General features: G+C 38.4%; 1 protein-coding gene across 4 annotated transcripts in view; it reads left to right on the plus strand.

Annotated features, from left to right (window-relative positions):
• Positions 1-20,185, plus strand: part of ARHGAP21 (Rho GTPase activating protein 21) — a 127,071-nt gene that overhangs the window by 61,575 nt on the left and 45,311 nt on the right. For all 4 annotated transcript variants that reach the window (XM_075082641.1, XM_075082642.1, XM_075082643.1 and 1 more), the window contains 3 exons: positions 194-218; positions 14,376-14,468; positions 18,689-18,767. In XM_075082641.1, coding sequence (XP_074938742.1) covers positions 194-218; positions 14,376-14,468; positions 18,689-18,767 — 197 coding nt within the window. The remainder of the gene's footprint in view (positions 1-193; positions 219-14,375; positions 14,469-18,688; positions 18,768-20,185) is intronic.

Genomic DNA, 20,185 nt, shown 5'->3' on the forward strand with positions numbered 1-20,185 from the left:
TTTTTTTTTCTTAAACAGCTATTAACAGTTCATTCGTGGCATGAAAGCCTTAATTCAGTAAAGTTGATATTTGTAAAAAAGTATGAGGTACCAGAATGCAGACTTAATCTTAGAAGTTCACTTCAAGACTTCATAGCTTATAGCATTTTTCCATTTATTCAATTTTTAACATGCACTCTTTCTTTATTCTTAGGATGAAGAGAATGGGAATAGACAAGGTATGTCTTGTTTTTATTCTTTCGCAGATCCAATATGTTGAACATTTCAGATGCGTAGTACATTACAATAGCTACCTAAGAGTTTGAAATGTAAAAATTTCTTCAGTGTGAGCATCAAGTTCATTGAATTTCACAGCATTGGAGCAAAAGAACGAAAATATCTGTCTTCTAGCTTCACTTATTTTAATGAACGTAGTGGCCGTGCAAACACCTCCACTAAACGTGTGCTGTATCACTTCTGTGCTGTGTATGTCACCTTGTCATGTATATGACAAGAAGACAAGAAGCCAGCTGTGTTACTTTTAGTGCCAAAGTCTCACGCTCTCTTAATTTGACCTGCGTGTAAGACCCACAGTTATCTGTGCAAAGTACTACTATAAACGGTTTGAGCTTCATGTATATATTTATATACTTGTATTTAAGAAAAACTTCTGTACAGTGCGTCTAAGAGCAGCCAGTATGAAATAAAAATTTTGTTGCAACTTACTCAGATAGAAGCAACACATAGTGATGATAAAAATTATCCATGAAAGCGGTATACAACTGTTTTAAAAACAGAAGATAAAAAAGGTTATTCCTGTTAGCTTCATGATACTTTCTTCAGTATTTAATAGTACCGACCTAACATATTTCACCAGTTTTGGTACCCTCATGTACATTTTAAGAGATCCATGAGACATGCTTCAGTGATGTCAGATAAGATATGTGAATAATTCTCGCACTTGATTTAGGAGGGATGGAAAAATCACTTATTTCTGGGTTATGCCTGTCAGTTCACCTCCACTTTCATAGCATTCTCCTTCTCACATTACCTGTGTCTGCTCTCTTTCTTAATTCACCAATTAACATATTTTTCATTAATTGATGCTGCATGTCAGTCCCACTTAATTTAAATTTCTCTTTGGTATTTCACTATTTTCTCATCCATGTTTCCCTTTTTGCTGATGCCTTATTCTTTCCTTAGGAGGGTGAAAAATGTGTTGATTTAGGTAAGGAAATTGAGTTTTCAGGTTGAGAGCCCAGTCCCGCTTTCTGTTTTTCCCAGTCTGTCATGATGGTAAGGTACGCAGAGGAGGTGGGATTAGCTGCATTGCACATGTAATGTTCAGGGCTTCAGTTTGTGCTTCATCTGGCACTGCAGTGCAACTCGCTGAGGACAGGCTGGTTTGAAGGTGGGTACCTTTGCTCAGAGGCAGCGTAGGGTGAATGCTTGTTTTACTGGTGGGTTACAGTCTGCTTTGCACTGTAGCAGAGAACAGTACCCGGATTCAGTGTACTTCATAAAATTTCATTTAGTTGGGAGATGGAGAACATGTCTGTACTTCTGTTTCAGGTGGTTTTGTGTAACTGTGTGTCATGGTTTAACCCCAGCCAGCAACTAAGGCCCACACAACTGCTCGGTCACTCTCCCCACAATGGGATGGGGAGAGATTTGGAAGGGTAAAAGTGAGAAAACTCATGGGTTGAGATAAAGACAGTTTAATAGGTAAAGCAAAAGCCACGTACACAAGCAAAGCAAAACAAGGAATTAATTCACTCCTTCCCATGGGCAGGCAGGAGTTCAGCCATCCCCAGGAAAGCAGGGCTCCATCACCCCTAACGGTCACTTGGGAGACAAACGCTATCACTCCAAATGTCCCCCCTTCCTTCTTCTTCCCCCAAATTTATATGCTGAGCATGACATCATATGGTGTGGGATATCCCTTGGGTCAGTTGGGGTCAGTTGTCCCAGCCATGTCCCTTCCCAGCTTCCTGTGCACCCGCAGCCTGCTTGCTGGTGGGGTGGGGTGAGAAGCAGCAAAAGCCTTGACTCTGTGTAAGTGCTGCTCAGCCATCAGGGAATACATCCCTATGTTATCAACACTGTTTTCGGCACAAATCCCTAATATAGTCCCATACTAGCTACTGTGATGAAAATTAACTCTACCCAGCCAAAACCAGCACACTGATAAATTAGAAGCATTCTGGGAAATAAGAATGTACTTGAACTTTCTTACTTTTCTCTTGGAAGCAGATGACTGTATCTATTTCATCCTCCTAGTCTTAGCTGTTGTCACCTGCTTGTTAAACAGTGAGAAGTCAATTTCTTCCTGTTCCTCATCACCCCCCATCCACCCCCCAAACTTGACCTCCGTAATCCATTTTGGCATACAAAAAGAAAAGGCAAATCCCTTTAGAAAGGGGAAAAGAGTCTATCTTCTGTGCCAAACCAGCATGGAAGAGACCACGTGTGGTCTTGAGAAAGTAGTTCTGCAGTATTCTCCTTGTCATAGGGAGAACTGGATCAGTAAAGATGCAAATGTGGATCTGTTTATCTAAAATGTTATCTGAGATCTGTTTTTCAGTAGAGGAACAGCAGTAAATGAACATTTATTTGCTTCGCTATGTGACCTGTACAGGGGGGAGCAAGATTACTTTCTGGAAGTTTGTGTAGCACCTTAAACTATGAATCATAGCTCAACTATTGCTTATTTGTAGCAACGTAGTATGTTTTATGCCTTGAAAGAAAGATCAAAGGGCACAAAGTGCTCTGGAAAGATAACAGTGTTCTCATTAGCAGGCGAGAAGGTTGCTGGATTTGTGCTCCATCTGGAAAGAGAAGAAGAGATGACTGAGGCGGAGGTTATAGGTGTCACTAGAACTTAACCTGCCACTTTTGTGTATTATACTTTGTCCCATTTTGTTATTTTTTAAAAGTGTGTAAGATGTTTTTCTCCAACATTTACACTGCTGCAAGTTGTTCCTGCTCCCAAATGAGGTGAATAGGTAGCTTGTGAGGAGAAAAGCGTATCTTACTTTTCACGTTCGCAAATATGTTAATTTAGCAAAAGCAGCTATGCCAGAAATTCTGTGAAGGATTATCACAAGAATTCTTAAAGTAATTAACGTTGGAAAATTAGTCCGAGCTGCTTTGGAGTGGCAAGAAGCTTTGTGTTTGGCTGCTGGCTGCGGGGGTCCCTTGCTGCTGAAGCACCAGTAGCTTCAACAGCTTGAGGAAGAGCAGGTCGCTGAGCAGGGTGCCGTGGGTTGTGTGTCGTACAGAGGGGCCATCTAGTGGCAAATGTCGTGTATTTTCCTTCAGACTTAGCTGGAAAACCTGCCTCTATGAAGCTCTGTCTTATTAAGATATTTTTGCTATTAATTGATAAACATTTTTCTTTTGAAGTCTGTAGATGATCATTCACTTGAGCTTTCCTCTCACAAAGACTAAGCCAAGGGGATTCAAGCTTTTCTTTTTTGTGAAGCAGTGTGTGCCAGTGCAAAATCGTCTTTTATTTTAAAATTGATTTCAAGTGAAGATATCTAATCACCTACACTTTCTGCTTTGCCCTTTTCACAGGTTAAATTTACCTTTAAAATTGAGATTTTTGTTAGGTCCAGCATTTACAGATTCAAGTAGGTGGGTGTAGAGTAAAGCATTTCTATTACTATTGCCTTTTACTGAAAGCACTTGAATTTTTTTTTTTTTCAAAGGACCTGAGTACCTAGTTAAGTCTAGGGGGCAGAAGATAAAAGCAAGTACCAGTTTCGATGTATTCTAACAGTGAAAGAAATGTTTTTAGTATATATTTTGATCATGCTTCTGGCTTGCATAAATCTTGCTTTCAGTAAGCAGTAAGATTTCAAAGCACTTAGAATAAAAGGTAATGCAAACTTCTGCAGGAGAGCTCTAAACTAAGAATGACACAGGAGGGACATATAGTAAAGAAACAAGTGAGGAGGTGGTGGATCGGGTTGTCAGGCAAAGGGGTTAGGATGGTGTGGACAGGAGACGCCTCATGGGCAGCAGTTGGGACAGAAGGGGACTCTCTCAGGTATATGCATGTAAGTAAGGGAATGCCTGTACGACAGTATGGTGGGGGAGAGCTCTCATGCCTTTTTTGAGGGCCTCTCTGAAGGCCCTGCGCACTCATGCATGCAGCATGGGGAACAAACAGGAGGAGTTGGAGGTCTGCGTGCAGTTGCAGGGCTATGATCTCACTGGGGTCACAGAGATGCGATGGGATAGCTCACAGGTCTGGGCTAGAGTGCTGCAGTGGATGGATAGGTACAGGGACTTTGGGAAGGACAGGTTGGGAAAGCATGGAGGTCAAGTTGCCTTTGTTGTCGAACTGTAAGAGAGCAGGATGCTTGGAGCTCTGGTGTGGGATGGGTGGAGAGCTGGCTTAGAGTTTACGGTCAGGATTTGTAGGCAGACCTGTGTGTTTGTGGATGTCTGCTACAGACTGCCTGATCAGGGAAGAAGTAGGTGAGGTTTTCTTCAGACAGCTGGTGGAAGCCTCACGTGTGCACATCCTGGCCCTTATGTGGGACCTTAGCACCCTGTACCTGCTGGAAGGGCGTACCCTGAATATCTTGTAGCTATTATTTGAAAGATTTCTACTTTTTCCTACTTTTACCGCTCCAGGTTGTGACCTTAAGCTAAGCTGTCGAAATGCTTTTCTGATAGGTGCACTTTATCAGAAGATGCAGGTCTTTCCCAGTGGATCCCTTGGCCACGGACTGGAAATTTGTATCAGCTTCTACTGTTTTTCTTGAGTTATTTTCTGTTACATTGACCAGCCTGTATTAACTTGGAGTATTTCTTTCATGTGTTTTGAGGCTGGTATACTGCCTGTATTCTTGTTTTCTGGACTTACCCTATTTCAAGATTTTATTTAAGAGGTATCTCACAGGCAGAATTCTCCCAGGAGAGCATTGTAGGAATATTTGGACACAAACTGAAAAATACCTATACCTATTAAAAATAATAATATTTTGTATTAAAAATTTTCACTGTCAACACGTGGTAAGTAGTGCTGGAGAAAACCATCTCTATTGCCATGCTGTCTCCATGCCATTTCATTGTGTACTTAATATGGTATTGTTCTTCAAAGACTCTTTGAAGCTGTGGTTGGCAACACACAAGTTTAGTACATACTAAATGGGTTGGTCATTTCTTGTATCTTGTCCTGAAACACATTTTTCTTCAAAAATATGGCTTGTGAATCATGATGAAAATGAACAGTGGTAAGCATATAGAAATATCCTGAACGGAATTTCATCTTTCATTTGAGAACAAAGGTATCTTATGTTTAATACAGTGCCTGGATATCTAGTGTCATTATAATCCAGTATCATATTTTTTTAATATGGTGTTCTCGCTTTCCTACTTTATCTCCTATTTCTACCTAGAAGTATCTATAGCAACTAGCAGCTTATCTTCCCATAAAAATGAAAGACAAGTTAGGTATATTGCTCAGTGTCCTTTTCTGTAGAGGCTGAGTGTGTGCTTTCTAATGAGACTTAAGATAACCTGTTTTCACTGAGATTTCTAGATTGTTAAATTGTGATCACCATGCTAACTATGGATTAAAGTTTCTAACCTTCAATTTTCTAAGCTAAATTGTTCCAATTTTATTACCTGAGCTCCTTCAGCTCTGTGCATATCTGGCTTGGTGTTGCAGAGCCTTTGGGGGAAGGGTGGAAGAAATGCAGGAAAAGCTTTTAATTCCTTACTGCCGCTTACGTAATGCCTTGAGTTTTTGATGTTTTATTTCTTTAAACAGACTGTTGATTTCTGTAATGTGGTTTGTGTTCTCCCAGGATTCAATTTAATCCCACGTTTTCTAACATCATTGTCTATCAGCTTAGTCTGTTATGAAATAAACTAATTGTACCTCTGATGATAGGAACAAGGTAGATAAAGAACAAGGGACTGAATGTGAAAGCAAGTATTTGGAAAGGTCATAGATTACTGGGATGATAGGGTCTAAGGTATATGGTAGTAGAATAGGAGTAAGAGGCAAGAGGTGTATGACACTGATGCTTTAGTATAGTGCCACAGTAAATTGTCCTTTTTTGTGGATTTTTAATCCAACTTTATTTTTAACACTAAATGTTCAGAATGCTAAAAGAGGACTCATTTAGTTTTCCGCTGGGATTAGAGCCTGATAATTCCTTGTTCCCTTAAAGTACATCCAGAATGTCCAGCAGAGTGGCCCTCCAACTTGTCACATGTATAAGGTTTCTCAGTGACTACTATTGAGGTCAAATCATCTTTGACTTTTAATAAAAACGCTAGGAGTTGCGTAAGTGTAATTTCCATGGATTTAGGGGAGAGTCTGTAGGTTCACTCCAACAGATATAAATTGAATGGCTCTATGCTTATCTAAGAACTAAAGTAAATCCTCTAGACTGTTTAATCATAGGTTAAATTTTAAACTTGAAAAGATTTCATTTTAGATTTGAGACAATTGGAAAACTGTCATAATATTGGCAAATAATGCAATGGGAAAACACAGTTTTGGAGAGTTTGTATTTAAGTTGAAACTGTGTTATGTTTTCCATAACAATGCCAGATAATTTTCTCACCTTCCCACCCCTCCACAAAGACGGAGTAGAGGTTGTATTAGTCAAATGGTTTAAAAGAAGAGTAAGCAAAAGAAGAAATGCCATCTCTGAGTTGCCTAATCAAAATGCCAGAGCTGCTTTGAGTAATACCAGAATGTATTTTTCCTGTATCACAGAGTTAAATGCCAGGTATTCCTCTGCTAAATGACTCAATGGTGCTATTTTACTTGTTATCCTCTTTTAGAAGCTCATTCTTGGCCCTGTATTTTGCTTGATGGTTTTCAGTTGAGTTAATTTGTGCCTGACAGCGGGTAAAATAAGCTCTGTCAGGGCTGGGACCCGGGACCTTTGGGCTCCTTTTCTGCAATGGAGTGCTGGTGTAGAAATTCTTACTATGTATGATATTCAGTTTGCAGATTATAAAATCCAGAATTGTCTTTAGCTGGACTCTCTCAGTTAAATGTAATCCTCACATTTTTGTGATGTTATATTTAATAACATGAAATCTCTGTTAGTAAATGTAGGTTCTGCTGTACTTTCAGCAATCTCTTTTTGAGTAGCTTGGGAAATGATTAGCAGGTTTTTGATTCACTAATCATTTAGAATCATTTGTCCCACTGTAGCTGTACGTGTATCTCCTCCCTTTTCCCTTGGAAAAGGCGTCCCGAGGATCAGCGCCACTTGGCATTGTTGAACCAACAGAGTGCAAGTGCCTTGGATATCCAAAAGCATACTTGCAGATCTTTATGTTCAAGAGGAATGTTCCTCCCTCTTCAGTCAGAGAAAGATATACATAAGAGCCTGTCTTAAATTAATAATTTGAGATGTTTAATGGGGTTGGTGATTCTTCGGTATAAAAATGAAAGTCACCCTTGCTGTCTGCTGAGCATAGGGCCAGGAGTAAAAATATTCTGCATAAGGTTAGCAAAACTCTGTAGCCTTTATTCAGTTCCTGTGTTTTGAGGATTTCTAAGCATGGGTCAGCTGCCCTGAGCAAAAGACCTTTTTTCTTTTTTTCTCTTTTTTTTTTTTTTCCCCTCTTTTCATCTCTCTTCCTTCCCTTCCCCCTTTAGGAAGAAGATAAATTGCATGTTGTTAAGCAATGGTTTCTTAGGAGAGACTTTGTAAGAAAGTGTGTATTATACTGTGTCCCCAAACACTTGCAGGTTTGTGCTCTGCAGGTCATAAAGGAAGAGCTGTGTCAGCAATAGTGTTTTGGTGTGGGTGGTTTTGTTTTGGGTTTTATGGTTTGGTTGTGTTTTCTCTTTTCAGAATGTAAAGGCTCTCTGCAGAGAGGTGTCTTCTGAGTAGTGTTTACGACTTAGATGTTTCTGTCTGACTGTGTGTTATATCAGAAGGTTAATGATTACAGAGAAGTGATGTGCTTGTTGCAATTTTGTAGTGTGTTGGTAGATTTTATAATATAACTTCTGCTGTGTCACTTTGTTTTCCAGATGAATCACAGAGCAGTATAGTAATACTGTCAAGTCTGCAAAGACTAGCTTAAAAACTAACTCAAGGTTACTGCATTTGGTATAAAGCTAGTTATGTCTCTTGTAGCAGCTTAATTCCAAACTAGCATTTTTGGGAATTAAGCTAGAGTTGGCAGCTGGATGAAATCAATTTCTATGTCAAGTTTAGGAATCTTGGAGTAAGTTTTGCTGTATGTGACACCCCCTCTCCTCCAAATATAAGTAAATTATAAATAGTAACAACTCTTAATTCTACTGTTCTGTTTAAAAGCAATAATTTTTTTTTTTAATGTTCACTTCTATCACGGAGAAAGAGCATATTACAATTCTATTTTGCAAATCAGATGTCTGTGCTGGTGCAACGTACTCCCCTCTGCCATTTCTGGCATCTCAAACATTTGTCAGGAAAGCTTCCTTGTAACTTGACAATGGGAAACTTACTTTCCCTGATCAAGCTGTGAAAGTGGTATTGACTTTTAGTCTCAGCTAGTAGGTGCAGGTAGTATAAGGGTATAGACCATTAATTATGATAAATTAAAGCCTTCCTTATATATATTTTATTTGACACTTATTTGAACAACAGTTGAATCAAGATACTACTGTCTTAATTCTGTAGATTCTACTTTGATCTCAGTGGTTATTGAAGGTAGCAATTAGCGATTTTCAACCAAAAAATACTAATTGGAAGATTTGTATACAGTTATGAAAAAATATATATGTTGACTAGGAAAAATCTTGTTGCAGTAAACTGTTTTTCTATACTTGTCTTGCATTTGATTACAGGTGTTTGTGCTGCTTCAGACTACCTAAATGTTGTTGTTTAGACTAAGGACCTCATTATAAAGACTCTCCTAATTCCTTACTATTCTTGTTTAAGCTAATGAATTTTTGCCTTGAGCGTTTCATATACTTGGTGATTCATTTTTATTTCCTTATTTCTGATGATACCAAATCTCTGAGGTAAAAATTCAGACACCAGTTTGCCTTCTCTAAAGTTACATTTTCATTTGAATAGCATCACTTAAGGAAGTGATTGCACTGCAAGGAATATTATAGTTACTCTGTTGGTAAAGCTACATTACCACCTGGACAATAACTTGAGATCTAATTTATCCTGACTGGTCACCATTTACTCATGCTGGAGATTTTTGTGTACTTACAAGACATAAGGGAAAGGACAACTTTATGGACTGTTTTTCCATTTCTGGTCAGCTAACTTATGTACTTAGCAGCTTCATATGCTTCTATTTCTTTTATTGGCCTTATGTAATACTGCGCCTCTGTTTATCGCTACACTTGTGGAGAAACAAAGTAAATACAAAATTCTTTTTCACAGAAATTGTGCTTTTCATCTGTGCTGCGTCCTTGCACGTGTGAGTGTGTTCCTGGCAGCTCACACTTTCACTTGTTCTTTGTGTGTGATGTCGTGTTTTCACTTGCGGTTGATGATTTGGGAGAAAGTCTTATTTGCTGGTAGCTTGCAACAACAACACTTAATTATAAAGTTGTTCACAAAAGTATGGAGCAGGAGGGAGGAGGCAAAGTAGTATGCAGTAATGAGCATTGGAAAAGCACTGGCAAATAGAATAGACTATTTCTGTTGCAAGGGACCTATAACGATCCTCTAGTCCAACTGCCTGACCACCTCAGGGGCTGACCAAAAATTAAAGCATGTTATTAAGGGCATTGTCCAAATGCCTCTTAAACACTGACAGGCTTGGGGCATTGACCACCTCTCTAGGAAGCCTGTTCCGGTGTTTGACCACCCTCTTGGTAAAGAAATGCTTCCCAATCATAAAATCATTCAGGTTGGAAAGTCCTTTAAGAACATCGACTACAACTGTGAACCTAGGAATGCCAAGCCCACCACTAAACCATATATCTAACCATCACATCTACACGTCTTTCAAATACTTCCAGTGATGGTGACTCAACTGCTTCCCTGGACAGCCTGTTCCAGTGCTTGATAACCCTTTCAGTGAAGAAACTTTTCCTAATGTCCAATCTAAATGTCCCCTGGTGCAGCGTGAGGCCATTTCCTCTCATCCTGTCACTTTTTACTCGGGAAAAGAGGCTGACGCCCACTTTGCTACAACCTCCTCTCATGTTATTGTCCAGTCTAAACCTCCGCTGGCACAGCTTTGAACCACTCTCACGTGTCCTATCATTGGATACCAGGGAGAAGAGATCAGTCCCCCCACCCTCTACTTCCCCCTCCTCAGGAAGCTGTGGACACCAATGAGGTCGCCCTTCAGCCTCCTTTTCTCCAAACTAGACAAGCCCAAAGACCTTAGCTGCTCCTCATAGGCCATTCCTTCTAGGCCGTTCACCAGCTTTGTTCTCCTCCTCTGGATGCATTCAAGGACCTTCACATCCTTCTGAAATTGCAGGGCCCAGAACTGCATACAGCACTCGAGGTGAGGCCATACTTTTGCTGAATACAGCAGGATAACCACCTCTTTTGACTGGCTGGTTATACTGTGTGGATGCACCCCAGGATGCAGTTTGCCCTCTTGGCTGCCAGGGCACACTGCTGACTCATGCTGAGCCTGCTGTTGACCAGCAGCCCCATATCCTTTTTTGCAGGGCTGCTCAGCAGCCACTCCTCTCCCAATTTGTACTTACGCCTGGCAAGGTTATAGTAAAGCTACATGCCTGACAGGCTAGTAATATGAGGGGCTTTACTGTTCTTTGCTGTATCACCTTGTAAGGAACGGCTGGCATGTTCCAAAAAATTAGGTGTATTAGAATTTAGATATTGGATCAATATTAGAAAGGAAAGTCATGAATCTGGTCAGAAGCTATGTATTGCAGAGCTGGGTAAAACTTTCCACTGTAATAATCTGCTCTAGATGGTGGACTTTGGAAGGAGAGAAGTTAAGGCTCACATTTTGGTTTTGCCTGATGATTGGGTGCAGACAGGACCCAATGCAGATTTAGGCACAACTAAACTGAAGTGTAGTGATTGCTAAATTTTGAGACATGAGATAAATTAGTTGATTATCCATTTTACTTTGAATTTATTTCTGTGACGGTTGAGTGCGCATCTACAAGATTTATTCCCCCACAGTTGGTCTGAAGGAACTATCATGAGCTCCTACTGTCAGAAAATATTGTTTAGCTTTGCTTGAGTTTCAAACTCAAAACATAAACATACACTTTGAGGCTACACATTCAAGGAAGTTCATTTATATGTTACTGATGGAAAGAAGTTTTGGTTTATATCCAAGTAGGTAGAAGACCAAAGAGAAATGAAGAACATGTATTCATCAACCAAAGCTTGAGAGTCCTAGGTTTTTTTCTCCTCTTTACTCATATTTGGGTATTACTGAGCTGTAAAATGAACCTGCAAATGTAACAACATTTTAAATCTTTCATCCTGATCTTTTGCCCCTAAATGTATCTTCATCTTTAGGGTGGTGGATCACTTTTTTAGGAAGAAGAATGACTGTCCAGTATAGCTTCCTTCTGCATGTACGACAAAGAACCAGGTTTAATGTGTAATCAGCTTTGTGAATTGGTCCATAAAATAGCTGTGAAAACCTGAAGCGAGTGCCTGTAGTGTTGAAGAACCTCTCAGTGTAGCTGACACATTGGTCAGAAATCAGATGTTCAGGGAAGCCTTCAGTCTCTGGTTTCCATAAATTGGTACCATTTTCTCCTCTAACTCAGAAGTGGGAAATATATTAAGGGTATTCAGTGTTATATATTGAATGGGAGTTGACCTCTTGCTTTGTGTGTTCAGGTATGGACAAAGCATAAAGTACTATTTGAGTGTTAAACAGTAGCCCAGTAACATTTTTTTGATGAGCATTTTGTGAAGGAAGCTGAGGTAGGCCCTTGGTGTTGGGTTATAAGTATCCGATATTGAGTGATAAGTTAAATGTGCCACGGGAGCTCCATTATTTTTATTTTTGTCACTTTTGGGATTCTAAATCTCTTCAGTAAAAGATGAAGTGACAACAGGATGTTTGGTGGTCCTATAAAAGATCATACTTCAACTACTTCAGAGTCAAGTTAGAGTAACATTTTGTTCATGGCATCTGGTAAATTATTCCTGAAGCTTGTCTAAACTTGCTGAAATGTTACTGCTTCTTAAAGGACGTGACCCATCATATGTTCAGCGTCTATTTAAATCAACAGATTAAAAATGACAGATATTACCTTAGGTTCACAAAGAGCATTTTGTATGTCTTTTAGCTGTGTCCTGCTAATCAAATTATAAAGTGTTTTGGGACTGAGCTGCCAGCTGGAGTTTCTGGATTTATAATTCAGTTGCTTTTTATATAGTAGTTATCTGATTCTGTCAAATCAACTTCTTGATTATTCTCTACCAATCTGGAGTTATTTTGAGAAAAGACCATTTAGAGCTGTATGAGTAAGCTACTTTGTTCCTGTTTTCTGGTAAAATGGCAGGACACTGAGGGTCTGCAGAATGAAGGCATGAGGCTAAAACCCGTATTTGAAAAATGTGAATCAAAGTGAGAGGGAAGTCTGGTTTAGTGCAATTTATTAAAAATCTTCAAATATTGAGCTTTTCCTACGTGGAAACTGAACCAAAAAAGGGGCAAGGGGGCACCTTATTTATAGTCAATAAATAATGCTGTGGCTTAATGAACAGGGCCAGGTGGGATATTTAAAACTGTAACAACAGTACTTCCAAAAGCAGTGCCGTTTTGTGCCTGAGTCAAAGATTAGTCACTGAAGCAGTGATTAGAACCTAATACTCTGGTTTCAAGGAGTGTTTCTTTTATCAGCAGTGCTTGTTTTAAGCAATCCCTTCATTCTCTCCTGCTGTTCCTGCTTTTTCTACAGTTTATACCACCCTTGCTCCTATGCCAGAGTTTCTTGGTAAACTAGAACCCAGACCCAGTTTATTTTCAATCCATGTCAGTTCCTGGGGCTGGCTCATCATGTAGCCTCCAAAGGGTGGTATTCCCCCAGCTGAGAGTGTGGTACAAGGGTAGTAACTGATGATAGGAGCTGGGAGGGATGGAGGCTGTTAAAGCCAGCAGTGGCACCATAAAAGCTTGTCCAGCTGTAACCTTTGAGGTTCTGCCACTGGTTCTGCTCATGTTTTGTACCATGTAGGACAGGAGTGTCAGGAGAGACCAATAACACTGTAGAAGAAGGTAAGTTCACTCAGTCTTCTGGTAGACTAGAAATAAAGTGTTAAGTTTTATTCTGGGTGGGTTTTTTGTGTGTTTGTGTTTGGTTTTTTTATTAGGGTTTTTTTTGTTGTTTTAGTGGTGGGTTTTGTTTTGTGGGTTGGTTTTTTGGGTTGTTTTGGGTGTGTTTGGGGTTTTTTTTTTGTTTTCTCTTCACTGTCATAAAAATTACGCTAGTGAAGCTGTGTACAAGCTGTAAACTTAATCCAGCCTACACACAGATGTAGCTCAGGACAGCATCACTGCATTTTAGTGTGAAATATAACTGTGGAGTGTTTTGTTGTTGTGGTTTTGTTTGTGTGGGTTTTTTGGGTGGCTTTTTGGTTTTGTTTTGTGTTTTTACTGTACTACGTGCCCCCCCCCCCCCCCCCCCCCCCCCCATGTTGAGATTTGGAAGCAGTGGCTACTTCAGCTAAGAATTACTTAGATTGGGTGGCACGCATGTAAAAGCACAAGGTACCTCTGTTTCTGGAAGTATAGGAATTAAGTGTATACTGAGAAGGCAAGAAGAAACAAGTGTTATGGTTTCTAACTACTGTAGATTAACTTCTACATTTATATTGTGTGTGTATATATGGATATGTACAGCACATGCTGACATTATAATTTACTTTGAATTATAAATTGATTTTTGAATTTTGATAAATCTTCAAGACAACTTTAGACTTCGTTTTGGAACATCTGAAAAACACTTAGAAAATCAGTGTTACAGTTCCGTGAGGACTATAAATCTATGCTTTGGTTTTTTTCTTCTAAGGAAAGATTTAAAAATGTTATTTTTCAGTTTGCACTACTAACACTCAGTTTGTCTAGCTTATATCTTATGCCAGATAGTGATCTCGAAGAGGAAGGGGTGATTCTTACTGAATAGTGTAGGCATCAGCATGAAGTAGTAATGAGATGATGAAATGAACCTGAAAAATACTACTTGCTGGGACATATTCACATGTTTAAGATATAGCTGTCCCTCCACAACGTCTCCGTTCTTTTTTCCCCAGGCACCTAAAAGATCTTTAGTGTAGCCAAAAGAAATACTATCTTAAGGACTTGTAGTCTCTCTTCCTTCCCTCATGCCAAACTGAACTTGAGTATTTAATGTAATGATGAATATTGCAATCCTTAAAGCAAAAACATTGTAATGCAGTATAATTAAATGTTTTTAAGAAATATTCTCTCTTCCTCAGGAAAACAAAGAAATAGACTGGAGCCAATGGATACCATATTTGTTAAACAAGTTAAAGAGGGTGGACCTGCTTTTGAAGCTGGACTTTGCACAGGTACTGTTCTTCTGTAACATCAATAGCATGTTTGAGTGTGTGATGTAAAATATATGATTTAAGCTGCTACATATAGTTCTATCTTCCATTTAAACCTTGTTCTTTACTTCAGAAGTTTGAAACTTCTCTTTTAAATTGTCGTCTAGTGGTTTTTGTCTCAAAACCACTGTTGTGTTCTTTCAGGAGGTGTTATGTAAAGTATATCAAGGCATTAAAGTCTTAGCCTTTCTATATTATCTTTTAAAAAGTAAGAACAAGCATATGATAAAGTATGTGAGGAGAAAGAGAAAAAGGAGAATGACACCTGTAAGCTCCTATTTTTTTGTGCTTTGTGACAAATTGATAACCTCAAAACATTCAGGTTTTTGTCCTTTAAATGAAACTCTTCCATCTCCTTTAAATTAAATGGGAACAATCTAAGTCTATCTCTTCTTATCGGATTTTGTTCAGTTGTTTGATTTAATCAAACTGGAGAGCCGAAAGCATGTGTTTTTTTGTGAAGTGCCAGGTAGTTTGTCACATCTTTACTTAAGAGTCATAGAATCATTAAGGTTGGAAAAGACCTCTAGTATCATCAAGTCCAACCGCCAACCCAACACTACCATGTCTCCTAAACCATGCCCTGAAGTGCCATGTCTACACATCTTTTAAATACCTCCAGGGATGGTGACTCCACCACCCCTCTGGGCAGCCTATTCCAATGCCTGACCACTCTCTCAGTGAAGAAATTCTAATACCCAATCTAAACCTCCCCTGATGCAGCTTGAAGCCAGGAAAATAAAAGCTATGTTAAAATGGGAAGTCTTGCAAGTGTTAAAAATGTAAGATATGTGTTACGTATAAGATGGATGCCACTACAAACACAGGTTTCTGTTCTTAAAAATATGGCAAAACATACATTCTATGAAAGGATTGTGTTTCTGTCAATAATGGGATGTTGATATTTTCTGTTGAGAACAGTTATGTATGTACATTTCACTTGAATAATGTTTGTATGTTTCTTCCTAAAGAAATGCAAAGATTATAGGATGATCACAACTTAAAAAACAGTATTAGATCCTACTTGTATAACGCATTTTTCTTGTTTAACTCCTCCTTAAATAGTTATTCAGGGAATGGCTACTTCAGCATTATTTTAATGCTGTTATATAAAGAAATGTTTTGGCTTGATAAAGTGCAGCATATGTTGAAGTTTTACAGAGGAGCCATGTTTATTTCTACTCTGTTCAGTGTTTGCCAAATTGAAAGAGGTGAAATCTGTAGAGAATATTTTATTTTTAGGCATAGAAGAGATTTTTAGGAGCCCAGAATAAAGAACAGAAAATAAATGAGAAAATACATTTTTAAATTACCAGAATATTCTTCTTAAACACACTGCTGATAGCAGTTTTATTTAATTATGTCATACCACTATTTCTTGTTTAAAACTCCAGGGTGAAATATATTGCTATATCTCTGTCTTGAAATTATATTATAAAACATTCAGGGAATGATCAGCAAGGTAGATTGCTTAACCTGTAATACAGACTGTGTATACTTCTTACTTTCTAGCATCAACTGGTATTTTGATTTTTTTTTTTTCTTTAATTCAACTTGCTTTGTTTCATGGTCACACTAATGGAAAGAAAATACTTGAAAATATAATAAGACTTTAGGTAGTTATGCCTGTGTGTCAATTCTTACTTCACTGCTGCAGGGTCCTTTGTAATAGTCAGTCTCAGCCCATGCTTTGTTACCCAGAATGAATGAGCTTTGTTTCACGTGCCCACCTGGCTGCTACTCACCAGAAAGCTTGGAAAAATCTTGCAAATTTGAGGAATAGGTTACAATATCTTAAATGTAAGACAATTAATTCAGAGTTTTTCTGAATACTCTTGTAAAATTGTATTTGTTAGAAAGATCATACTTCCAATATTTAACCTCCGAGGTATTTCAGTATAAAAGAACATATCTGTGAGTTCTGAACATCAGTATTTTAGAAATATATTAAAACAGACAGCCAAAACCGATCCAATTTCTCATGTCATGATCTTCATGCTGTCATTTATGTACGTGCAAGAATATAAAGAACTAAAATATGTGTGGAAAGGGAGAGGGATTAAGTGTATTAATTTTTAGTTTGATCCCAGGTGTTTAATGGGCGACCAGGTTGATAGAGAGCTACTAGAAAAAGCCTGCATGCTTCTATGCCCTTTTTTTGCACGACAGGCACTGGCCTTCCCCTTTATATGTACCTGAAAGTGAGCAAAATTGTGTTTTGCAGAGTTGCCTGTTCCCACTTCTCTCGTGTAACCACTTCTGCAGTATGTCCCACCTGAGTTATTTGGCAGGTTCATTGGATGAATGCTTCAAGTAGATTTGTTTCGATGCTGTTTGTAACCTAGTTTCTTTCTTTGAAAAATAAAAACTACACAAGAATAGGTAAGATTATATGAACTACTTCAAAGATATTAGTAATTACAGTTTTTAGTGGGAATACTGAGTAAAGCTCTCCATTTGTGGGCAGGTTCTGAAACAGCCTGGAAGAATGCCAGTTCTAAGTTCCAGAGGAGGATCTTACGTGTTCTGTGTGTTCTCACAAAGTCTTGCCATGTGACCTAGCAGGACAGGGTTCAGAGCTTGTAAATAAGAATATTTTTTTGGCATAAACTATAGCATTTCTTTTTCCTGCATTTTTTTTGAAGTATTTATTTCGGTGTGATACTGAGCATTTCAAAATTAACTTAGTTTTCATGAAAGTTCAGTTTCTCAGCCTAATTTCGTAAGGTATTTGTGTGTATGCAACGGTGGGATAGGGTTTGCTCTCTGTCACAGATGTCTATCATGTGGATTGCTAGCAGCCATTAAATGTTGCTGCCAACCTTTCTTTCATCACTTAGGAAGCAAGAGGCAAAACTCTGAGAGCTCTTTTGGGTGAGGAAAAGAGTGATAACCAGCTGATAAAAGGACATATATAAACTTTTATAAAGTTGAAAATATTGCACCAGTTTATTTGCATGATGTTACATTGCGTGTGCAGACCAAATTAAAAACAGTCAGCAGATCCATGTGTTTTAGGAAGTCTGGAAATCCCTGGGGTCTGCATAGGGAACTTCCACAGAGCACGAGCATTTACAGTGTTATTGCCACCAAGTCAGGCCGAGTATTCAGAGTGAACAGCTTTTCCCTTGCTTTACTTTGATCAGCCAGAAACACAAAAAGGGCTTTCAGTTTCTAAAGCAGTGTTGAAAAAGCCATTCCCTTTGGCTTGCTTTGCATGGGTCCTTTCTTTCAGTTCTTCTTTCTCCAGCAGCTTTCCAAAGCTCCCTATCTGTAATCCTTTAAACCATTTTCTCCTCATTAGTAAATTCAAGATACCTCTCTACTCTTCTGATCAGAGATGACATAAATACCATTTTTTTGGTGGTGGAGTGGGATGGGTTTTTATCAAAAGCTGAAAATAGCTCTACGTGATATATTTGCCGCTTAAAGTATGAGAGTATATGAAGCGCTTAATGAGAAAGGTGCAACAAACTATTCAGAGAAATCTGATAAAAGTGATGTTAGGTCTAAAGATTGATTTATATGGATAAGAAATAACCCATTATACTGCCCAGGATTCATTGAGAGACAGTAGTGTCTTGGAAACAACCCACATTATTCTGAGAAAGGAGGAAACTGGAGCCTTTCAAAATATTCATTGTTTCTCAGAAGGAAGAAGTACAAAACTGCAGTATTTGCTGCTGTTAAAGCAGATATGTACAGCTACACCTGGCAGTGTTCTGAATTAAAGTTTGGTTTTGTTTTGAGGTTAAGTGCTGGAATGAAACGTCTACTTAAAATTTGCTTAAGAATTGGGCAGAGTTGTCAGCACGTGTGCTACCAGCCATCAAAAGCTTTATTCTGAAGGTGGGATACTTAAGTGAGCCTCTAGTACAGCTTACACCTGCTTGTGGTTTTCTTTCTATGAGTTTCTAGGGGATTCATTTGGAAGCTTATAATAAGATACCACACCTGAAAATATTCTCAGAAAAGAGTAGAAACTTGGCATCCTGTTTGCGGTTATGTGTAGTTGTATTGTGCATTTTTCATTTTCTTCTTTTTTTCATTTTTAAAGACAACTGACATTGAATTTAACATATTTGTGATCTTGAGTTTTGTGAGGTACAAAAGTACAAAACAAAAATTATCCAAAAAATGTCTAGACAAATTAATTTAAGGTATTACTTTTCACTTTACAGGTGACAGAATTATAAAAGTCAATGGAGAGAGTGTTATTGGGAAGACATATTCTCAAGTCATTGCTTTAATACAGAACAGGTAAGATACTAGTATGTAATTATGTGCCATGCTTATTTTTTTTACATGAAGTAGGAAATGACCACTTACGGTGGTTCTGAAAAAGTCATCGTATTTTTAAATATTCTTTAATACACATTCAGTTTTACTATTTCTGTTTTCCTGTATTTACTGAATGCTGATAATGGTTTGAGAATGGGTGTGCCGAGTTGTGCCACAGTCCTTTTATGTTGGCACTTGTCCCTTGTTAGCAAATCACGCTAAGTGCTGTAGAGGAAGGTCATCTAAACAACCTAATAGATTAGTTGTATATACACCACATGCGTATGCGTCAATTTAAAAAGAAAACCAGAAAAATCTACCTTGCTTATGAGATCTGATAGCTAGAAACAGCATATCTAGTAAAGGAAAAAATTTATGCTGGTGCGCGCCTGCAAAACATCTGCAGTACATCTTGGCTTTCCTCTATTTTGTAGCAAGTTATGAACCTTGCACAGAGTTGAGGTAGTATTTACTGCTTCTGCAACTCACAAGGGCTTGTTAGATCATGTCCGTATATGAATCTAGGTACTCATTTTCAAGTCTCATATCTGCCTCATTTTTACAGTTTTCTTGGTGTCAATTTCTGTTCAACAGCAACAAGTTTCCAATATAATGGGTTATGTGAAAAAAGATGTATTATGATCTACGTGGAAAAATGTTTTCTAAATACATCTCGCATGTCACATTCTAGTTTTAGTGACTCTTCGTGCATTAAGACTTGGTTATCCTTACAGTTAGAAGTAGGAAGAATAAGATCCCGATCTTCCTGTTTCAGTGGAGTCTTTATTCAATATTTCATTCAAAATACATACGTATGCTTTTTTTAAACAACAAAACTCTTTTCAAAAGTATGGCAGGCAAAGTAGACTGAAATGCATTTTGTGTCATTAGTACTTTCTGTACAAGAGCTGGAAAGGTGGAATGTATTTTTTTTTTAATAACCTCTACTGGAGATAACACTAGCCACACATCATTTTTTGCCATTTTGTATTTGTACACACAGTAATATTGTACAATAGTGTATGCCCAAGGCATAGAACGTTACTTTACATGCCAAACAGGTACATCAGTCAATGAAGTCTCTTAATCCAAAAAAGAGAGAGACCAGTCACATCTTCCAGTGGCCTGTGCGGTCAGAGATTCTTAACTCCAGATCTTCCTGCGAATAAAGTTTTATTTTCAGCCCTGTGAGTGTAGGTAGGAAACTGCCCACTGTGGATAAAACACAGACACCTGAACAACACCTTATCAGTGATTACCTAGTGCAACCAGGAATGGTGCAGCACACTGCTGCATCTGTTCCCCTAATTTCTATGAGTGCACAGATGATGAAGGGATGCTATTGTTTGTTAGGAGAGGAGAACAATTTGTTGTCTTGAGCCAGATGTGTACATCAC

Source organism: Phalacrocorax aristotelis, chromosome 2 (assembly GCF_949628215.1).
Source record: "Phalacrocorax aristotelis chromosome 2, bGulAri2.1, whole genome shotgun sequence".
Taxonomy (NCBI): domain Eukaryota; kingdom Metazoa; phylum Chordata; class Aves; order Suliformes; family Phalacrocoracidae; genus Phalacrocorax; species Phalacrocorax aristotelis.